The sequence below is a fragment of the Theobroma cacao genome, chromosome 2 (assembly GCF_000208745.1).
Source record: "Theobroma cacao cultivar B97-61/B2 chromosome 2, Criollo_cocoa_genome_V2, whole genome shotgun sequence".
NCBI lineage: Eukaryota > Viridiplantae > Streptophyta > Magnoliopsida > Malvales > Malvaceae > Theobroma > Theobroma cacao.
Window position 1 is genome coordinate 3789906 of NC_030851.1, and position 14585 is coordinate 3804490.

Here is a 14585-nt window from a genome sequence, read left to right on the forward strand (position 1 = left end):
ATCACCAACAACAGCTATCAAATGGCTCACCAAAAAAGGAAACAGCCAAGTCTTAGCCAAAAAATGAAGAAAAAAAGAACACTTTAGGGAAATTTGTGGCAAAATGAAAATACTTCAACTAATAATATTCTCTTACATGAATTCTTAATTGAGAAATAGAATATCGACAGAAATTACGTGGGGCCATTGAGGAAGTTACAACGATCGGTTCACTCATGACGTGTCGCAATCTTATCAAATGCAGACAATAGCACTTTCTCCCCACGACGCTCCGGTCCACTCCCTGGCTTCGCACACAGTCTTTGAGTTTTCCTAAAAAATTTAATTACTAGGTTACCCCTGTTTCTTTTAGCTGTCAGCCTAGCTCAGCGAGTAGACTTCATTTTTTTTTAAGCGAGCGGTTAAACCGTCCACAATAATTTTACTAATTTTAGCTTTGTCTTCACTCGTTATTTTCCAATTTGTCGTAATCTCCACCCGCAGTTATTCCCGCTCATTTTAGCTCTTTATTTTTTTTCAAAATCCCTCTACTTCGCGGGTCCATTTCACGGAGTTTAAAGTTTAAACTGCCATTCCCTTCATTCCACGTCACCACCAACCTCCACGTCACGCCACAGTAAAAAAAGAGAAAATTTGAAATTTGTAAATTCAAAACTTTAAAAAATTACAAAAAACAAATCCATCGTTCTCTTCTCCCACCAGTCATTGGAATCCTTCATTTCAATTTCAAGCTTTCGACTCTATTTTTTATTTATTTATTTAGTTTTCTGTCTGCAACTCGTCTTTGTCTTAAAGAAGAAGAAACAATCTCTCTCTTTCTTTCTGTTTTCTTCCACTTTCTATAGCTACTCTCCTGTAAGCAATAAAGCGAGTTTAAATTAAATTCAGAAAAGGAAAAAAAATCGAAATGCTCTTAGCTTTTGTGTGTTAAGCCATGTGAGCTTACTGACACATTCTCTTCTTCTTCTTTCATTCTTTCTATTCTCACGCATTCTCCTTACAGATTCACTGACTCAGTGAGTCACGCAAACACTCTAAAATGGCGTCTTCTTCTCGAGCAAGGAGCAGCTCGCCTTTCTCGTATCGGAAACCTTCGAGTCCGTTTTCTTCCACTTCTTCAGCTTCTTCATTTATGAGCAACAAACTAATGCCGCGCACGTGCTCGTCGTCGGCGTCTTCGTACTTCAACTCGGGAAGTGGATACGGTTCCCGATCCATGACGCCGAGTCGGTCGAGGTCCGATTCGACGTACTACGGTTCACGCGGCGGTTACAATGCTCGAACACCGGTGGCTTACTCGCCGGAGGAGATAATAGGCGAGCCTTTGGAAGCGCCAAGATCTAGAGATAGTATTTCAGTTACGATTCGGTTTCGGCCGTTGAAGTAAGTGTAGATCTGAGTGTAGCAGATTGGATCTGTGCAGAGGATTTTATCGATTTGATTGTTGTCAGAGTTTTATTTTCAGGTAATGCAATTCCTTTGATTTTTTTATTCATTTTTATTTGTTCGGTTACAGTGAAAGAGAATTCCAGAAAGGGGATGAGATCGCGTGGTACGCGGACGGGGATAAGATTGTGAGAAATGAGTATAATCCAGCTACGGCTTACGCATTTGGTAATTGCCGAATTGATATTTAACTTTTTGCTTTGAAACTGATTGCTGATTCCCCTCCCCTATTTTTTGTAGTCATTTTCTGGAATGTAAGTGCAAATGCCGGTTGCTGAATCTATCAATTTGAAATGTTTTCCAATTAAACTAAGAAATTTATATTAATTTGGTCGGGGATTTGGTGGTTTTTGGTAATTAGAGTTTAATTTATAAAGCTCTTTGCTTATTTCTGGTTAAAATGGGGAGACCATTGGGTTTTACATTTGAGTACAGATTTAGCACAAATTTGATGTTTAAGCAGTGGCAACGAATGTGGATTTAATATGAAGGTTGTTGGTTTATTTTTGACAGACAGAGCATTTGGACCTCACGCAACTTCTCAAGAGGTTTATGAAGTAGCTGCTAAACCTGTAGTGAAGGCTGCAATGGAAGGTGTTAATGGTATGTAAATTGAATTACTCGAACCTGAATTGATTTCCTTCAGTTGATTGTTAATTTTAACTAAAAATATCTGAGATTAATTTATTTGAAGTCAATTATTGTCAAGTTGCTCAAAGATGTTGGCTTGTGTAAATTCTGAAATTGTATTATGTATCAAAATTAAAGCTACTATTGGCTTGTTGGAATTGCAGGAACTGTTTTTGCTTATGGTGTTACAAGTAGTGGGAAGACACACACTATGCATGTAAGTCTAGTTGCCTCTCATCAAACTTCTTTTATCCACTGTTTTCCTATTTTCAATTGGAGTACCATAGGGATTCTTAAAATCAAGTTGTGTGTCAATCTTGTTGCTTGTTATCTGTCAAGAAGACCTGTTCATTGATCATATCATTTGGTTGTATAATCATACATCCAGATATTTAAGTGTAGCAAATTTGCTAGAGTATGTTGCATTTGATTAAATTTTTCTTGATAGGGCAGTTGGGGAAGGGAACTCCTATAATAAATAATTGTGGGGTTTCCTCCACAAATGGTAACAAGATTCAATTACAAACAGTGAGGATATTACACATTCAAAAATAGAAGAAGGCAATCGCATTTGATTCTCTTAAAGCTTATAATCAGTGGAGTTATTTGTGTTGCTTTTAGTTTATACTTAGACTCTACATGAACTTAGTAACTTGAGAACCTTAGTGCCAACTACCAAAATTATGCTAAATATATCCATCATGAAAGTTAGTAATCACAAATGTAGCATGGGTAATGCTTTCAGGAATATGTTCATCAATCAGAGCATCTTCACTTGTATAGAGGTAGTAATGAAACCAAGCTATTTGTTCATATTAAATTCCAGTTTCATACTCTATGCATCTCTTATATACTATGAAAAAGGCAAAACAAAAGAGAATTTCGTACTTGCATTTCAGTTCAATGTTATTTTTACCAGTTCCCTTCTTTCTGGAGACGTTCTGTTGTGTTAACACTCTATATTCATTTGGGCCACTTTGTTGGCAAAAAATATTAGTAATATGCTCTTGAGGAAATTTATATATATTGTTTCAATCAAATTAATATTAACATGCTCAGCATGATAGTCCTGAAAATTATCAATAGTTTTTTTTATCTATTCTTAAATATGAGTTGTGTGTGTTATCCTACCATATAACAATATAGTTATTTCCAGTCATCTTACTTTTGATTTGATTTGTTTGTTTGATAATATGCACAGGGAGATCAAAATGCTCCTGGTATTATACCATTGGCAATAAAGGATGTGTTCAGCATCATCCAAGATGTAAGTGTTCTGACATCATTTATTAGGCCTAACTATAGAACTGTCAGATGAATGCTTCTTTTTCCATTCCTTTTCAACAAGTTTTGTTTCTTTCACCTACACTTGCCCCTATTTGACTTGAGCTCATTGGCTCCATTTCCCAACAAACCACCCAATTTTCTCCTCAAATTTCAGCTAATCAGTATGTTCTATGAACCTGTGGGTTTTTTATGGACCTTATGGTAACATGTTATGCTATGAAGTGTCAGTAGGGACAACATTGCTTATAGAAGTTACCTTTGGCACTGATTAACAAATGTTCTTTCCTTTTCTTTTTAATTCCATAGTTTTATTTATTTATTTATTTGTTTTTTTTTTGGGTTCCATGCAATCTTAATGTTTATTTTTGCTACATTTTATAAAAACAAAGATGCATTCACTGGTTTTTTAGGCAACACTTTAGATACCTTCTTTCCCAATGCTTTCATTTATTTAACGTTCAAAATTCAGTGATATTGATTGTCTTGGATGGTATTTATACCACAAAAATGTTTGATTGCTGCAGCATAGTTTACTTGCTTTTGATTTTTATCCCCATATTAATTTTTTTTAAGAGCTATCCCCTTATTATTGAATGGATAAAGTTTGAATGACTAACTGTGCCCTTACTTCAGACTCCGGGGCGAGAATTCTTACTCCGTGTGTCGTATCTTGAAATCTACAATGAGGTGAGTGGTACTTCTAAATATATGATTGAATGTATGAATGGCTCTTGAAGTTAGGATTTCTTTCTTTAGGTTTTATATTTCTGTTGATGCAGTTAATTTTATAAAGTCACATTAGTAAGGATAGTTTTGTTCAACTGTTATTCAAATTTCTGGCCTTCAGCCCCTTTACTTATTAGTTAGAATTTCTTTTAATATGGTTTGAGCGTTATCCTGCTTCTGATATCAGGTGATAAATGACTTACTTGATCCAACTGGTCAGAATTTGCGCGTTAGAGAAGATGCCCAGGTCTTTTGCTCAACTTATTTCAAATTCTTGCATGGTGTTTTATTGTTTAATGACCTCTCTCTCATTCTCTCAAAAAAGTCATGTACCCAAAGACACACCATGCTTTGCATCCAACATCAACCTAAAGTATCTTCTTTATAAATGTTTCTTTTTCTTTTCTTCTGGGTGGCTTTGGGTTAAGAGAATCAGAAATGGTTCAATAAAGTTGCTGATGGAATGGCTTGCAATTAATGTATGTTAGTTTTGTACTTTTGCTTATGTTTGCATTATCTTTCCAGGGAACTTATGTTGAGGGTATAAAGGAAGAAGTGGTTTTGTCTCCTGGGCATGCCCTTTCTTTTATTGCTGCAGGGGAAGGTGCTTTCTAGGGTTACTTTTGCTGTTTTCCTGCCTTTTTCCTTCCTATTTTATTTTTCCCCTGCAATATGAATGATCTTTTGTGAGAGTTTTTGTACTACTAAGACTGCTAAGTTTCCATTCAATGTGTTTTGGTGGCAGAGCATCGTCATGTTGGTTCAAATAACTTCAATCTCTTGAGTAGCCGAAGTCACACCATATTTACACTGGTAAACATTCTTGATATGAAAACTTGTTCATTGCTGTGTCAACAATTTGTGTAAATTTCAAAACTTTTTTATTTATTTTCTGTTCTGGATGTCTGGTTCTTTCTTGTTTCTGTAACAAAATGGATTCTTATGTTGTACATGCCTTTCAATTTCATGTTCTGTCTCTAAACTAATGACAAATTTGCAGATGATTGAGAGTAGCGCTCATGGTGATGAATATGATGGAGTGATCTTCTCTCAACTTGTATGATTTATTTCATCTGTTATTATTCACCAAAGAATATTCCTCTCTGGTAAATGGCTTGACTTGCTAATTTCTTTGTCTCCTTTTATGCAGAATTTGATTGATTTAGCAGGATCTGAGAGTTCAAAAACTGAAACAACTGGGCTAAGGAGAAAGGAAGGATCTTACATAAACAAAAGTCTTCTGACTCTTGGAACTGTGGGTGCCTTGTATAAACATTGTTATTAATGAATGATTATTACTTTCTCCATGTTGAGCATGTCCTTTCAACTACTCTGCAGGATTATAGTTTCTGTTGAGTTGTTTGAGAAATGGAGTTGAATCTAGACAAATTCATTTTCTCCAACAGTCTCAATTAATTACTGATAAAAAAAATTCTGGAGTGGATGCTAAGTTTTCTGGTCAAATTATTCATTTCTGTTGACTTGTTTATAGCGGCTACCTAGCTGGTATCTATTGACTATTATTTTTAGTTTTTAATTAGATCATATGGTTTTGATGTGAAGGTGATAGGAAAGCTGAGTGAAGGAAAAGCATCTCATGTTCCATATCGAGACTCCAAGCTTACCCGTCTATTGCAATCTTCACTGAGTGGGCATGGACATGTTTCAGTGAGTTTAAGACATGCCAGCCATCATTGTTAACAAACAGTATATTGATCGTATATCTTATTGGTAACTGGGCATCATATGCTAATTCTTATAGGTTCATATCCATTGGATGTTACCTGCCTCCAACATCAAATTTTAATTTTACTCTGTCTTTCAGTTATTTCTCTAATCTTATTATATAACTTTTTTCTGCAATTATAAATCCTTTATCGATATGTAAGAAAAAGTTATTCACCTATTTGCAATTTTTTCTTTAAATTTCAGCTAATTTGCACAGTTACACCTGCATCTAGTAATATGGAGGAAACTCATAATACCCTGAAGTTTGCAAGCAGGGCAAAGCGAGTGGAAATCTACGCCTCGCGTAATAAGGTCTCTATAACCTCAGTGTGATTTTTATCTTTTTATTAGCTATTCACAGTGAGATATATTTAAGACCCAATCTTATGCTGCTTTCAATACTAAATTTTATTCCAGATTATTGATGAAAAATCATTGATTAAGAAGTATCAAAGAGAAATTTCAGTCCTCAAAGAAGAACTTGATCAGCTAAGGCAGGGAATGCTTGTTGGTGTTAGTCATGAAGAACTTATGAGCTTAAGGCAACAGGTTGGCATTTTGCTTCCCACAGTCATATTGTTTTATTTGATTGCGTAATTGTTTACTTTAGTCTTCATGCTTTGCTTTCTTTATGGTACAGTTGGAGGAAGGTCAGGTGAAAATGCAATCTAGATTAGAAGAAGAGGAGGAAGCCAAAGCTGCTTTGATGAGCAGAATCCAAAGGCTTACCAAGCTTATACTTGTTTCTACCAAAAATACCATCCCAGGATGTTTGAGTGATGCACCAAGTCATCAAAGGAGTCATTCTGTTGGTGAGGATGACGTAAGTCTTTATTATCGATAGGTCGAACCTAAAGTGTAATTCTCTAATACTGTCATTCTTACTACCCCAGTCCATATGTTTAAAAAAGTTAAGAGTACACAAATGGTCTACATACACACATGGGGCAATGGCTCATTCTACTCCAATGACCTAAAAAGACGAACCAAAATCTTTTCTATATCTTGAAATTTGTGAGTGTTAATAACTCGATTCATCAGGCTATGCATCTGTATCTGTATATCATATCTCTCTGTTACTGGGTTTACTATCCCCACCGTCTTTTCTTTAGATGGACTGCATTATCTAGTCATGGGAACTTTTGTAGGTATTGGTTTTCCATCTATTGACATGACTATGATGTTAATTTTTGGCACTTTTCCTTCATCAGAAACTGGATGTACCGCGAGAAGGTACCTTGCTCATAGATAGTGAGAATCAAAAAGATTCTCCATCTTCAACTGCAGTGCATGCTTCTGATCCATCTTTTGAGTTTAGACACAGAAGATCATCCAGCAGAAGGAATGATGAGCTCTCACCAACTTGCAGTACTGTCACTGAGTCAACTCAGGCGGGTGAACTTATCAGTGGGACTAAACTGCTTGCTGTAAGTTTTGCTTATTCATTTATTTCTAAATTTTCAATTCTTGTTTCTTATGTTTTTTCAGAAGGATACCTTGTATTTTGTAAAACTTCTCTCTTTCCAACTTGATAGTGGATGTGGAGGGGCCGACATCCTATAATTAGGGCTAAATTTCAGTCCTAGCCATCTTTTTTACTTCATTTTGTCTTCTGTTTTTTTTTTTAATAATGGTTTAGTTTTAGGTCTCTTTTTGTTCTCCATTTAGTGTAGCCAACCAAAAATATGTGCCTTTTAGACTTTTTTGGTTTTGATTCTGGTTAAAAATTTCCCCTACCTATTACATAAGACTGTGCTATAAACAGGTCTTGCTAAACTTTAGGAAATAGAATATGTGAAAATCATCAGGTGTATTCCTTTGCAATATCTTTTAAGTTACACTTTAAGACATTTACACTTCGGTGGAGGAGTATCATTTCAGCATGAGCCAGACAGTAGTTTGACTCTTATTCTATTGCACATGGTTTCCCTTTCTCATAGGCATCTGCAGCTGAAATTTGAAGTCCCCTCACCACCTGGCACCCACCCAAACACACTTTAGTTTTGTGAGAAGATATTCCTAGAAAATCTCAAGCCTTGGTTATTTTTTTTTTTTGCTTGTGTTTTGAGCATTTTATATTTTACCTTTGAGTCACAGAATATAGTAACATATCATCTTCCATAAATACTTTAGTGAATCACAAATCAGAATTGCCTTCCTTAATGCTATCAATCTTTCTAATTTCCTTAATTGATATTGATAAGGTAATGATAAAAGCAAACACTTCTATGGTTATAGGGTGGGATGACATCAGATCAGATGGACCTTCTTGTTGAGCAAGTTAAGATGCTTGCTGGAGAGATTGCATTTGGCACCAGTACCCTGAAACGCCTGGTGGACCAGTCTGCAAACGATCCTGATAGCTCAAACATTCAGGTATTCTTTTCCTCTGTCTTACATCTATAGCACATGTTAATTCAGAGGCAGTACTGATGGATGTTCTTGTGGCTGGAAGAGGTGGGGGTTTTGTTGGTATTTTTGGGCAACTTACTTTACTATGACAGAGGAAACAGTGAACTGACGTATTATTAATACTTATCTCCAGTCTATGATAAATCTCAATATTATCTCGTTGTCCATGAGGTTATAACTAACAGGTTAAGTTTGAATCTAATCAATGGAAGGGGGATTGCAATTTAGACTAAACTTTCAGTTCTTACTTGTATTTCTAGCATCTATCTATTCAATATTAAGCTTTCATATTTTTCTTAAGGTTCTAATGAGCTTATGTGGGTGTTTTCTAGACACAGATTCAGAATTTGGAAAGAGGGATTCAAGAAAAGAAGAGGCAGATGAGGGTTTTAGAGCAACGCATAACTGAGAGTGGTGAAGCTTCAATTGCTAATGCATCATTTGTCGATATGCAGCAGGTAGTGTTGTCATCCTGTTTATGATTATGTTGTTTTTACTAATGTTTTTTATTTTTTGTTAAATATTTGTGAGGGTTTTATTGCCACTGGTCTTTGGCTTAATTCTAAATGCTATCTTTTTGCAACAGACAGTTATGAGATTGATGACCCAGTGTAATGAAAAGAGTTTTGAGCTGGAGGTGAGTGATTTGGTTCCATTCTTCTATTAATTATGGAGTTAAATTGGGCAGGCACTCTTTCACCACTGATTAAGGCTTGTTAAACATTGATAGTTTATTAAGTACTCAAATTTTCTGGTGGTAATATTAGTGATGTAGCATTGATAAACAGGATTCTTAATGTTCATCATGTAATCAAGTTGATTTTTTTCCTTGATACAGATAAAATCAGCAGATAATCGTATCCTCCAAGAACAACTGCAGAACAAGGTGATAGCCTTGTGTTTGATGCCTTTTACCCTCTATTCATTAAATGAGTTGTTATCTCTAATTATAAATTGTAGCAGTTGGTCCTTTTAATTTAGGTGCTGCTAGCTTCTTAAGTAAATCAATATGTTGTACCTGTTAATAGTTTATCCTCCATCCATAATAATGGAACTATTTTTCATGCATGCTTTGGTCGTTGGCAGTGTTCAGAGAATGAGGAATTGCAAAAGAAGGTGAATCTCCTGGAGCAGCGGTTGGCATCTATCTCCGGTGATAAATTATCATTGTCTTCTGAACAGGGAATATCTGAAGAATATGCAGACGAGTTAAGAAAAAAGGTTCAATCTCAGGTAATTTACTTATTGCTGGGATTGTCTAACTCTTAAAGACTTCAGCTTTCTGTTGTCACAAGTTTTGGTCTTTTAAGTAATTGTAAATTTTGTGAGGACTATCTTAGTGCGTAGATGGCATGCAATATCTTTTAAGTGATTGTTTTTAGCATAGTCCTTGGTCTTCCATGCACCTTTGCACTGATATGAAAGTTGTGTTTATATCTGCAGGAGATTGAGAATGAAAAGCTAAAACTAGAAGAGGTGCAGCTTTCAGAGCAGAACAGTGGATTGCATGTCCAAAACCAAAAACTTGCTGAAGAGGCTTCGTATGCAAAAGAATTGGCATCTGCTGCTGCTGTTGAGTTGAAGAATTTGGCTGGTGAAGTGACCAAGCTCTCAGTACAGAATGCAAAACTGGAAAAGGAATTGTTGGCTGCTCGAGAGTTGGCACACTCTAGAGGCTCTGCTAATCAAACTGTCAATGGTGTCAATCGCAAGTATAGTGATGGCATAAGACCTGGGAGGAAGGGGCGGCTCTCTGGCCGCTCTCATGACCTTTCAGGAGCAGCTGGTGATGACTTTGAGCCGTGGAATCTTGATCCAGATGATCTAAAGATGGAACTGCAGGCTAGGAAACAAAGGGAGGCAGCTCTTGAAGCTGCATTAGCTGAGAAGGAATTCATCGAAGATGAATATAGGAAAAAGGTTGAAGAAGCAAAGAAGAGGGAGGAAGCTCTGGAGAATGATTTAGCTAACATGTGGGTGCTTGTTGCTAAGTTGAAAAAAGAGGGAGCTGCTACCCCTGAAAGTAATATGGACGAGCAGCATAGTAATGGTATGGAGAATGTTGATGATCAAAAAGCAAATGACATTGAGAGTAATCATATCCTGAAAGAGAGACAAGTGCCAGATGTGTCATCAAAACCAGCTAATGAAATACCTAAGGAAGAACCCTTGGTTGTTCGCTTGAAGGTTCGTTGTATCCTGTACATACTTTACTGGATCTTTGTGCGGACTTGAGTTTTCCCTGTTCCACTCTGGCTTATTTACTTCACTCTACTCCTCACTCGTGGCTGTTTTAGATTTTCTGATATATGGCATGTTTGTTCCTGTTTTAGAAGTAATCTTGGTCTAAGCTTGAGTGAAATTAACCCCATTGGTCAGGGACCTCCACTGCATTTGAAAATACCAAAATACTTTCTTGTAGACTAGATTGTAACTATTTGTTTGAGGCTATCCCACCAAGTCTTTGTTTGTGTTCTGGTTTGGCATACTACATTAATGCATTATCTTCATATGTATCTTTTTATAGATGGATTATTTCCACCATTACATTAGGCTTTGTTAGACTTCCAAGTTGCATACTTCCACACGACACTTCTAGTACTAGGCTCATTAGTACTCACCTTGATTCTTGCAAGCTCATTTAGTAGTCAGTGTGCATTTTTTCTATTGCCAAATTATTCAGTTTAGCCTAGTATGCTGAGAGTATATCCTGAATAATGGAATAATGTTGCTTACCTTGATGAAGCTTTAGGACCCTTTGATTGATTCATTAATGGGATACAAAGTTTTCTTGAAAAAGCATTCTCTTTGTGATTAATTCAAGGCCATAATCACATTATTTCTGGGAGTTAAATGGTTTTAAATTGACCAGCGTAACTTACTCTTTTATTATTTTCAGGCACGAATGCAAGAGATGAAGGAAAAAGAGCTCAAATCCCTGGGAAATGGTGATGCCAATTCCCATATGTGTAAAGTATGTTTTGAATCACCAACAGCAGCAATTCTTCTCCCTTGTCGGCATTTTTGTTGTAAGTCATTTTCTACACCGTACTGTGTTATTGCGCCTACTGCTTATCAACTATATTTAGAAATGCTAATCTTGTGCTTTTTGCAGTATGTAAATCTTGTTCGCTTGCATGTTCTGAGTGTCCAATTTGTCGCACAAAGATTGCGGATAGGCTTTTTGCGTTCACTTCTTGACTCAACTATTTATACCCTCCTAATGAAGGTCATGCTCTAGCAAATTATTTCTTTCTATTTTTAGTATCCCACTTACTTTCTATTCTCAAATAAATTGAATAAAATAAATGGAAGAAAAGAGCTGTTCGGATCATGAAATTTTAACATTTTTATCTTTCCTTATTCGCAGGGTTCATGATCACCTGTCTGCTATCTTCAATATGATAAGCGGGTGCAATTCTTTCATTAGTTGTTTGTATGTAACTGTTTAAAAGGTATATCAATAGTTTGCTGTCCTCTACCTCACTTGGGAGGCTGTAAAAATAAGAAGAGATTAGAAAGGTTAAAAAGATTTAAGAAAAAAGAGGATAAAATCACTACATTCAAAAAAAAAAACATTCAGATACAAGATGTTGCTTTGTTTTGAAATTCGCAGCAAAGGTTGTGATTTGTCTTCCAAACTTTCAAATTGTTATGTACAGAAACGATTTAAGCTTCCGATGAAGCAATTTTTCGTGCCGTGGCCATTTTATAAAATGTTTTGTTCATAATCATAGCTCTCTTCGTCTTAGATAAAAAGAACAGAAATTTGCCAAGAATCTGGATTTATTACCTAGTTCTATACTATTGGGTTAAAAAGTGGAGCAAACGAAAGTGAGATCAGAGCCATGTCAATGAGAAAGCGTCGAGGACAAAATGCCCAGCCTACTTAAGTTTTTCGGCTTGGATCTGGGAATTTCACTTCCGTACGCCCTGGCTGCCAGGCGTTCCTATGTAATCATGTTGTCAGCAATCCTTCAAACTTTTACTTTGACGATTAGGCTGTGTTCTCTGCAAAACTGAGTTGGCGATCTCTTTCATTTCATTCCTCGTATTCTTCAAATCTCAAATCTGCCTCATTTATTTTGTTTGGTTTTAAATAAGAATAGTGAAAGAATAGTCCCAACTCCAAAAAGAATTCCCTTCAATTCAATAGAGAGAGAAACTGAGATAGTAGCATGCCTCGGAAGGAAGAAAGTCCCTAAGGGACTAAGGGGATTTTGGGGGTTTCATAATTCTTCTTTTAACCACAAGTTGTCACTTGTCACCTCTCATGCAGCTTGACCAGGATCTGGTCGTTTCTCATTAAAATAGCTGTTCTGAGATTGAGATGTCAATAGAGGAAAATTGAACTTTCTATTTCCATGTAACATATAGATAAATTACAAAAAGTAACAAAACGACACCCATAGAACAACGAGAAAATCGCTGAAAAATTAAAAAAAAAAAAAACTAAAGGAAATTAAAACCAACGTGATCCAAAGACAGACAGATTGAACAAACATTCCTATATGGACATTCTCTTTTCTCCAGCATGAACTAGGATTTCTACCGAAATAGTCTGGATTTCTTGAGGGAGGAGGAAGAGCTGATTTGAGGAACTATAAGACTTTCACCGTTCCATCGACAGCCGAAATTCAAAACGTTTGCCTCTTTGAGCTCCTTGAATCCATCCACCAAATCATTTTGCGGAATTAAAAAACAAAGCTGAGGGGACTGCGGTGGGGAAACTTGAGGTACCTAAACTGCTTCAGATGGAGAACAACTCAAGATTCACACAATCACCTCCCTTCACTGGTAAAAATTGCTCAAAAGTCTGCAAGAAATTAATCCCATAAATAAACATAATAAAAAAGGGGTCGTTGATAAGTCAGAACCACCCATAACTCTGCCTCTAAATCTAGATGTAAACCTTACAGAAACCATTGGCAGCGAATGAAGGCTCAAGAAAATCGTCCACGCGCCAACCTGGTAATGTTTCCATCAAGTACTCGGATATACTGCTTGTTGAAATTGAAACAGTGTCACTAGTGCAATTATCTTCAACCTTGTCAGTTGTTGAAGGCAATGGTTTCTCGATTGAAGGAGAGCTGAAGATTTCGTTATTAGAAACTGAACGGAATCTCTTGCAAGACTGGGAACTTTTGGTCTCAGAGTCAATAGTTGTTGCATTGTGGCCATTAGAGGAGGATGAAGTTGGGTTTAAACAAGGGGAAGAAGAAGAAGAAGAGAGCTTGACACCCGTTAGAAGAAACCTGTTATGTTTCTGGGTATGTTCATTGGTTCTGTGAATTGGAAGGTCACATTCTCTGCAAAGAATTGCTCTATCTTCTTGACAAAAAAGAAACGCACGCCTCACCTGCAAGCAAGATGCAATAAAAAAAATTACAGGAAAACTGAAAAACAAAGGAAATATTTCTATTTTGTATAGTACAGGGTTAATGACCTGACAGATGTCACATAGTGGCGATTCTTTGAAGGTCGGATGGAGAAGGGAGAAACGAGAGTGATTCCTAGCTAGCTTGTTTGCATGGTGAACTCGACGATCACAGCTTTCACAAAGAGCAGCTTCATCAGCAGAGCAGAAGACCACGGCTTCTTCTTTGTCGCACACATCACACCAAATCTTCATCGTTTAATTGCTTTTCCGCTGCAGCAAGCTATACCCTTTCCTTTTTTTACTCTTTTCTTCGTTTCTGATTTGTACAAGCCCCTTGATATAAAGGCTCTCGGTAGTGGAAACTGAAAAAGGATACAGACAAATGTATTATGGGCGTATGGGCAATGAGATAAACAGCTAAGTTCAGGGGTCTTTAACCCTATCTGACTTTGAAGAAAGCTCTGGACAGATCCCTAGGCTTTCTCTTTCTTGAGTATAGAGGAAGCGGCAACTTGGCTTTCTGGAGTTTTTATATTGTTCTTTTGGCTGAGGCTTTCACTCTCATTTCTGAGTGTGTCTGAATGGTTTGAGGCATGGCCAGCATTTACAACCAGTCCCTCTCTCTTCAAATTCAGGGAAGTTGCTGCTCGCTTAACTTTTCTTTCTGTGCTGATACTTTGTAATAATTTAAAGGATCTGGGACTCTGGTGTTTGCTTTGATTTCAGGTTCTGCCCCATTTTTTTAAATAATGTTTTCCTTTGGCCATATGATCATTGTGTTGAACACAAGACACTTTCGGATTACTATAATTGGAAAGGTAGCAATATATATTTACTTTAAGCCTTTCTATATTTATATTCTACGGCGAAGGTGCCGGTGTAAGAGTGTAAAAGACTTTGAATTTAATGCTCTGGGACCATCAAGAGGTGGTTGAAGATTTGACAGTGAAGTTAATACTTCCCTATATAGAAATAT

The 14585-nt window shown here is 36.6% G+C and overlaps 2 protein-coding genes across 4 annotated transcripts; one reads left to right on the forward strand and one right to left on the reverse strand.

Moving 5' to 3' along the window:
- LOC18607709 (kinesin-like protein KIN-7D, mitochondrial) lies at positions 739-11946 on the forward strand. 2 transcript variants are annotated; one of them, XM_018116048.1, is made up of 25 exons: positions 739-1383; positions 1517-1614; positions 1960-2049; positions 2241-2293; positions 3278-3343; positions 3997-4050; positions 4277-4336; positions 4615-4693; positions 4835-4902; positions 5090-5146; positions 5240-5344; positions 5653-5757; positions 6022-6129; positions 6235-6366; positions 6458-6640; positions 7029-7244; positions 8056-8193; positions 8562-8687; positions 8816-8866; positions 9068-9115; positions 9316-9462; positions 9673-10416; positions 11129-11258; positions 11345-11458; positions 11600-11946. In XM_018116048.1, exons 1-24 carry the CDS (start codon positions 1040-1042, stop codon positions 11428-11430), a joined length of 3288 nt encoding a protein of 1095 aa, XP_017971537.1. In that variant the 5' UTR covers positions 739-1039; the 3' UTR covers positions 11431-11458; positions 11600-11946. The 2 variants fall into 2 exon arrangements, with proteins under 2 accessions (XP_017971537.1, XP_017971538.1); XM_018116049.1 differs by having other exon boundaries at positions 8568-8687.
- LOC18607710 (B-box zinc finger protein 20) lies at positions 12016-14369 on the reverse strand. 2 transcript variants are annotated; one of them, XM_007042003.2, is made up of 4 exons: positions 14058-14368; positions 13676-13971; positions 13142-13588; positions 12016-13045 (listed from the first exon to the last, which is right to left on the reverse strand). In XM_007042003.2, the coding sequence occupies exons 2-4, from the start codon at positions 13859-13861 to the stop codon at positions 12980-12982; spliced, it is 699 nt and encodes a 232-aa protein (XP_007042065.2). In that variant the 5' UTR covers positions 13862-13971; positions 14058-14368; the 3' UTR covers positions 12016-12979. The 2 variants fall into 2 exon arrangements, with proteins under 2 accessions (XP_007042065.2, XP_017971539.1); XM_018116050.1 differs by having other exon boundaries at positions 13147-13588; positions 13676-14369.